This window comes from Chinchilla lanigera, unplaced genomic scaffold (genome assembly GCF_000276665.1).
Source record: "Chinchilla lanigera isolate Chin_1 unplaced genomic scaffold, ChiLan1.0 scaffold00094, whole genome shotgun sequence".
NCBI classification, from domain to species: domain Eukaryota; kingdom Metazoa; phylum Chordata; class Mammalia; order Rodentia; family Chinchillidae; genus Chinchilla; species Chinchilla lanigera.
Window position 1 is genome coordinate 1,602,979 of NW_004955495.1, and position 6,686 is coordinate 1,609,664.

The 6,686-nt window shown below is 56.8% G+C and overlaps 1 protein-coding gene across 5 annotated transcripts in view; it reads right to left on the minus strand.

The window, feature by feature from the left end:
* Nucleotides 1-6,273, minus strand: part of Raver1 (ribonucleoprotein, PTB-binding 1) — a 14,388-nt gene extending 8,115 nt beyond the window's left edge. For 4 of the 5 annotated variants that reach the window (XM_013505163.1, XM_013505165.1, XM_005405591.2 and 1 more), the window contains exons 1-3: nucleotides 5,891-6,273; nucleotides 4,453-4,519; nucleotides 2,390-2,859 (exon numbers count right to left, since the gene is read on the minus strand). In XM_013505163.1, the coding sequence (XP_013360617.1) occupies nucleotides 2,390-2,859; nucleotides 4,453-4,519; nucleotides 5,891-6,160 (807 nt within the window). In that variant the 5' untranslated portion in view covers nucleotides 6,161-6,273. Of the gene's footprint in view, nucleotides 1-2,389; nucleotides 2,860-4,452; nucleotides 4,520-5,462; nucleotides 5,611-5,890 lie in introns of those variants that run through there. The other variant, XM_013505164.1, reaches the window with a different exon arrangement.
* Between the last annotated feature and the right edge of the window lie 413 nt (nucleotides 6,274-6,686).

A 6,686-nucleotide genomic window follows, 5' to 3' on the forward strand; every position in this document is an offset into this window, starting at 1 on the left:
CCATTTTAAAAAAGACAAAGTTGGGGCTGGGGATTTAGCTCAGCGGCACAGCGCCTGCCTGGCAAGCGCAAGGTTGTGAGTTCGATTCCTGGTACCGGAAAAAAACAAAATCCAAAAAACAAACAACAACAAAAAAAGACAAAGCAGCAATGTTTCCTATTTCAGACTTGCACAGGAGGGAGGCTCACTCTGTATAACTTTTCTGGAGCAGGGTCTGCACCAGAAGTTGCAGAGGGCCGGGAGCTACTGCCACGAGACTTTCCAGAAGTGCTGACACTGAAATGTGACTGACTGCCAGTCACAAAAATAAGCAGAACAAACTTTTGCAGAACATCCAAAGTCTTGTGATACCTGCTTTATTTTGCATTAGTACTGCGCTAGCGAAGATTGAACCTAGACCCTCATGCTAGGCAAACGCTCTACTGCCGAGCTACACCTCCAGTCCTTTCTATTTTCTATTTTGAGACAGGGTCTCCCTATTCATAGGCACCTCATGCTGGCCTCAAACTTTCGATCTTCCTGTCTCAGCCTCCCAAGTGGCTGGGGTTACAAGTGTGCACCACTGCACCTGACTGCTTTTTTTTTTGGTGCTGGAGACAGAAGCCAGGGTCTCACGCATGCTAAGCTGCTCTACCGAGTCACACCCCAGCCTCTGACACCTGCTTTATATATTTCCACAGCAAACTGTTTGCGCCTCCCATATGAGTTTTTTCAAGCAACTATGTAATAAAGCAATTAGGAGATGTAAATCTGCCTGTAAATAAATGGCGAAAGGCACTGGAGTGGGTTCTGTAGATTTCCTTAGGGCTCCTATCTTGATCACATAAAAAGTAACTCCCCATGAAGACAGAAGCTCCCCGCTGGGCATCAGTGCAGCACCCGCCTGGCGCAAGCACGGGGCCCAGGTCAGTGGGGCGAGCTCTCACTGGCCCGACCCAGGCAGGTGCCGCACACACCATCCCTGTCCCTGTGTTTATCTGGAAGCCGGGCGGCAACCGGATCCATCTCGTAGGTTGTAACCGGGATTAACTGAGACCTTCAGCAAAGAGCTGGGGGTGCAACTCAGGGGTCAGCACCTGCCTAGCACATGTTGAGGCCTTGGGTTCCACACCAGCGCCATGTAAATAAATGACTGAATAAACACCTGAGGAAGAGCCAGCCGTGGTGGTGCAGGCATGCAATTCTGAACCTCAGGGGGCTGAGGCAGGAGGATTGCCGTGAGTTTGAGGCCAGCCTGGGCTATACAGTGAGTTTAAGACCACCCTGAAGTACACAGTGAGACCCTGTCAAAAAAAAAAAAAAAAAAATACACCTAGGGAGCCAGGTGTGGTGCACACCTGTAATCCTAGCACTTAGGGAAGCTGAGGCAGGAGGATACCATTGATTCCTGCCTATGCAATTTAAGAAGACCATGTCTCAAAATTTAAAAATAAAATAAAATTTAAAAATAGCTAAGAATGTAGCTCAGTGGTAGAGAGCCCCTGGGTTTGATCCTCCGGTACCAGAAGAAAAAAAGAGAATATTAAATAAATAAATAGCCTAGGGAATGTTTAAGCAGAGAAATGAACTGACAGCCATTCAAATCAACCCACTCAGAAAGCACGACTAAGCCTAGCATGTAGTACACACTTGTAGCCCCAGCTACTCAGGAGGCTAAGGTAAGAAGGTTGCTTGGGCCTAGGGGTTCAAGACTTGCCTGGGCAACAGAGGGGGACCTCATCTAAACAAACAGCCAGGCATGGTGGCACATGCCTCTAATCTTGGGAGGCTGATGCAGGGGACTGCTACAAGTTCAAGGCCAGCCTGAACTACATAGCCAGACTCTGTCTCAAAAAGCCCCCCAAAAACAAAGAACAAAAACAAAAACCAAACAAGAAAGCAATACTAGCCTCATTTCAGGAAGGGGAAACTGAGGCACAGACAGAGACCCTGCACCAGCTCACGGCCTTGGTCCTTAGCCTCCACACCAAAGGGTGAGGTTGCTGAGCGATTCAAGTCAGGTCCAGAGCCGCTGTGCAGCAGGAAAGACGAGCCATGGGGGGCGGGGTTCCTGCAGATGCCCCTCACACAGCAGGCTGGAGCCGCTGAAGGCTGCAGAGCCAGGGCTGAACCCAGCAACAGCCCTCTGGGCCGGGCGCTGGCCCTGGGCTCCAGAACTGGACTGTAGTGTGATCCTGCTGTACCCTGACTGTACCCCTGGGCGTGTCACTTGACCCGTGCCACCGTGCCCCCACCTGGAAAGGGAACAGTGCCTGCCTCTCTGGGCTGCCCCAGAATGGTGACTGGCCCCTCTGAGGTTCTTGTTCCTGCCCGTGCCCCTGGCCCAGCACAGGGCAGCACACAGAAGGGCCGGGCACCGGCTCCCAGTGTCCCTGCCCGCCAGGCTCACCTGGCAGAAGGTGGGCGTGTGCACGGCCGACAGTGCCCGGCGCAGGGTGTCCACGTCACTGAAGCCGGGGGGCAGGCGGTCCACACAGAGGCAGCGTGAGTGCAGCAGGGCCGGCGTGAGCTGGCCAGCGTCTGTCCAGTGCACGTACAGCGTGCGAGGGCCCAGCGGCTTGCCCAGCAGGTCTGACTTGGCGCGGGCGGCCGAGTCCTTCTTCATGTACTCTGCGAAGCCGTACCCCTTCGAGTGGCCGGTGTGCTCACTGTAGACCAGGAAGCAGCGCTCCAGGCTGCCGAAGGGCCGTACCAGCTCCTCGAACTGTGCCTGCGTGAGGCTTGGGGGCAGGTTGGCCACGCACAGCAGCGCATCCGTGGGCTGCAGCTGCACCGACAGCTCGCGCTCCCTCAGGCGGCTCTGGTGGAAGGCGCCAATGGCCGCCTCGGCCTGCTCCCCGTTCAGCAGGGTCACGAAAGCTGCACACAGGAGAGGAGGTGCGGTCACTGGGGGCCCTGATGGCCTGCTCCCAAACCCATACCCTCTGAAGCACGGGTGACCTCAGAACAGGGGCCACAAGGACATCCCAGCTCTCAGCTGCTCCGGACAGCTGAGAAGAAGCTAGTGCCTCCTTCGGTCACCCCTGCGTCTCTTCACAGCCCAGAGCAGGTGAACCACGCGCATGGATGCATCCTAAGACCCACGTGCATAACAGGTCCCATCAGGGCAGGGTCACTGCAGCCCCTCAGACTCTGTGTGGCTTTGGGTCTCAACCCACCCACCTGCCCAACGAGAGTAACAGAGCCTCCCAGCAGAAGTAGGCTCACTGCAGCACCCTGCCAGGGGCAGGACCCTTGGACACGAACAGCCTGGCACTGGCACTGGCTTGCAGTCCCAGCGCCCTGGAAGTTTGAGGTAGGAGGAGCACCTGAGCCCAGGAGTCCAGGGCCAGCCTTGGCAATACAGAGACCCCATCTGTTAGAAACCAAGGCATGCCAGGCGTGGTGGCGCCCACCTGTAATCCCAGCACTCAGGAGGCTGAGGCAGGGGGACTGCTGCGAGTTCGAGGCCAGCCTGGGCTACAAAGTGAGTTGAAGGCCAGCCTGAACTGCATAGCAAGACCCTGTCTCAAAAAGACAAAAAAAAAAAAGCCCAAGTCATATCAATTAAGACCATGCCTGTATTCCCTCAGCACTCGGCAGGCTGAGGTAGGAGGATGCAGTTGTAGCCAGCACAGGCTATAGAGCAAGTTCAAGGCCAGCCTGGGGTACAAAGTGAGACTCCATCTCAAAAATAAAACAAATCAAATCAAGTAAGTGAGGCACAATGGTGCACACCTGTAATCCCAGCTACTTAGGAGGCTGAGACAGGAGGATGACAAGTTCTAGGATGTGCCAGATACCCATTACCTGTCACTTACTGACAGCCAGAGTGAGGAAAAACCAAGGTTCCACTCTCACACCTGTCTGCCCCTGGCCCGGTCTCCCCAGGACACGTTCACACCCATGTCAGACTCTCAGCAAAGGCTCCTGCCCACCTCTCAGACAGTTTTGAGGAGAGAGGAAAATGATCAGAGTCAGGTTTGAGCTGATGGGGCTCCCAGGGGAAGGCAGGTGATAGCATGACGTGTGGAAGGCAGTGAGGCAGGAAGGAGGCAGAGACAGAGGGAACAGGGACCAGGAAAAGCGGCTTGAAGGAGCAGAGCAGACAGGCCTGCTGATCACTAACTAGGGCAGGGAGAAGGTGAGCCCCAAGCTGTGCATCCAGGATGCCAGCCGCAATGCCTCGCTGAAATGGGCAGGGTCAGCGTTGGGAACGAAGTTCAGGACACATTGAGCCAAGATCCCCTAATCTTTTTTTTTTTGTCTTTTTGAGACAGGGTCTTGCCCTGCAGTTCAGGCTGGCCTTGAGCTCACTTTGCAGCCCAGGCTGGTCTCAGACTCTCAATGATCCTCCTGCCTCAGCCTCCCGAGTGCTGGGATTACAGGCGTGCACCACCACGCCTGGCTAAGACCCCCTAATCTTCAAGGACTGTCACCACCTGCCCCGGCCCACCCTGTGGCAGCACAAACCTGTCCCTTTGTATTTGTCCACAAAACAGTACTTGAGCTCATAGTCGCTGAGTAGGTCATGTACTTCCTGCAGAGAAAGAAGCCAGAGAACAAGGGGTCACCAGGGATGGAAGGGAATAACCCAGGGCAGCTTTCAGTGGCTCAGCCCGGAGGGCAGGTAAGCAACCACCCCGTCTTGCAAATCAGTGTGGCCACATTATCTGCTCAAGGCCACCCGGCCACTGTTCCCTGCAGAGGTGGGCTTGTGCGGTACTAACACCTGTCCTTCCGGGAAGCTGCTGAGGTATGGCTGAGTCTCTATGTGCAAAATTTAATGTTTCTGACAATTCCACAGTTCTGTATCAACACATCAATTTTGCAGGTGAGGAAACTGAGGCTCAGAGAAGCTAAGGAACATGCTGCACAGTCAGTCCCTGCCTGACCAGGGAGCACAGGGACTTGAAAGCCCACACTGTGCAGCTCTTTCAACTGCCCAGCCCCTCCTGTCGCGAGGGTCACCTTCTCATCAGCCAGCTTGGAGGGTGAAGCTCTGGTACCTGCTTATGGCTCCAGAAACAAATCAAAACGTGCATGGGGTCTCTTACCCAGGTCTGTCCCCAAACCATGGCCTCCTAAGACCCCCGGGGCCCCACTAGCCAGTGCCCACCTGTGAGGAAAGAAGGCCAATGGTAGGTATGTTGGTGGGTTAGAGTGGGGATCCCCAAGAGCAGGGACCTCACCATTTCCCCGCGGCAGGGCAGGGCAGGGTATGTGGCACTGCGCTGGGTCCAAAGAGCACTGGGAGGCCCTGTGCCATGTCGGTCCTAAGACAAGGGCGCTCCTGGCAGCAAGATTAGCCAAGAGGAGCGCCACAGATCACCCCCTTCACTTTTCTGCAGATGTGGAAAAGCCTAGCAGGAAACCTCATTTTCCCAAATCAATCCTGACCCTTCGGGGAAGGCTTCTACAACTTCCGGCTCTCTCTCCCAGAAGGGAGAGTCAGGGTGTGATAGGGAAGGGCACACTCTCACCCGGAAACTTCTGGATGTGAGGTCCCGCCACCGCGTCGTAGGTGACCGCACGAAAGCACAAGCCGAGCTGGGATCACCTGGAATCCCCATCTCCGCCCCTCCCAACTTGGCAGCCCACTCACGGTCCCCCCTCCAGCCCAAAGCTGCCCGCCCCCTTCTATTCCCCGCCCCCTCCAATCACTCAGTCTCGACCAAGCCGCTGGTCGCCCCTAGCAACGGTCTCCCTCAGTCCAAAGTTGGTTTCTCCCTTCACCACAGCCCCCCACATCTCGTTCGTTCTTGGTCTCTCCCAACCCCGCGCGAATCCCGCGCTCGGACGCCCCCGCCGACGCCCCCCGTCACCTATGCCCCGACGGGTGTCGCCTGGTTTCCCCCGCGCACGCGCACGGTGGTATTTCCCGCCACGCTCCCACACCGCCCCCCCATACCTGGTTGGTCACGTCCCCCGGGAGGCCCCGGATCAGTATCTTGCGGCGGTTACGAAACTGTCTTTCGGTGTGTTCCAGGCGCTTCCGGATCTCTTCTGGATCTAGCGGCGACAGCTCTTCTTCAGGCGCCCGGCGCTCCGCAGTCTCGCTGGCTTCAGCCTCGGCCCCAGGCTCCGGGCTTAGCGGGGGCCGGTGAGTAACGGACACGTCGGCCGCCATCTTGGGAGACCCGGCGCCTTCTGGGACCAGCGAGCCGGGGCGGAGCGGCATAGAGCGGCAAAGAGCACGCGCCTGCCGATTGGTCGAGAAAATCCCCGCCTCCCTCCAGATCCCTTCAGCCCATTGGCTGAAGCCTGGCCAGCCTCTCAGAGTGGGGGACGCGTCAGGGTCGCCATAGACACCGCCCCCTTCCGCGGCCTCGATGCTGTTCGTTACAAGCGTGGAGCGCTGGAGCGAGCCCAGTGGCGCGGATGGAATCCAGCCACAGACTACGGAGTTCAAAGGCTTTATTGGTGGGGAATGCCAGGGGAATGCCAAAGTCCCGGCCGTCTTTGTCCCAGAATCCCGACATTCCCCAACTCAGGACGCCTCTTCCCCCGCCCAGTCTTCAGGCTCTGTCCCACTGAGGGGCACCGACTTGCTTTCCTGCCTCACGCGGTAGCTGCCGCGACGCCTCTGCTTTCCGAAGACAGATAGTAAGGCCCCTAGGACGATGACCGTTGCCAGGACCGCTATCACCGCCAGGCCGATGGTGACCGAGGAGACCTTCGAATCTGCGCAGAGAAAGTTGGGAGTG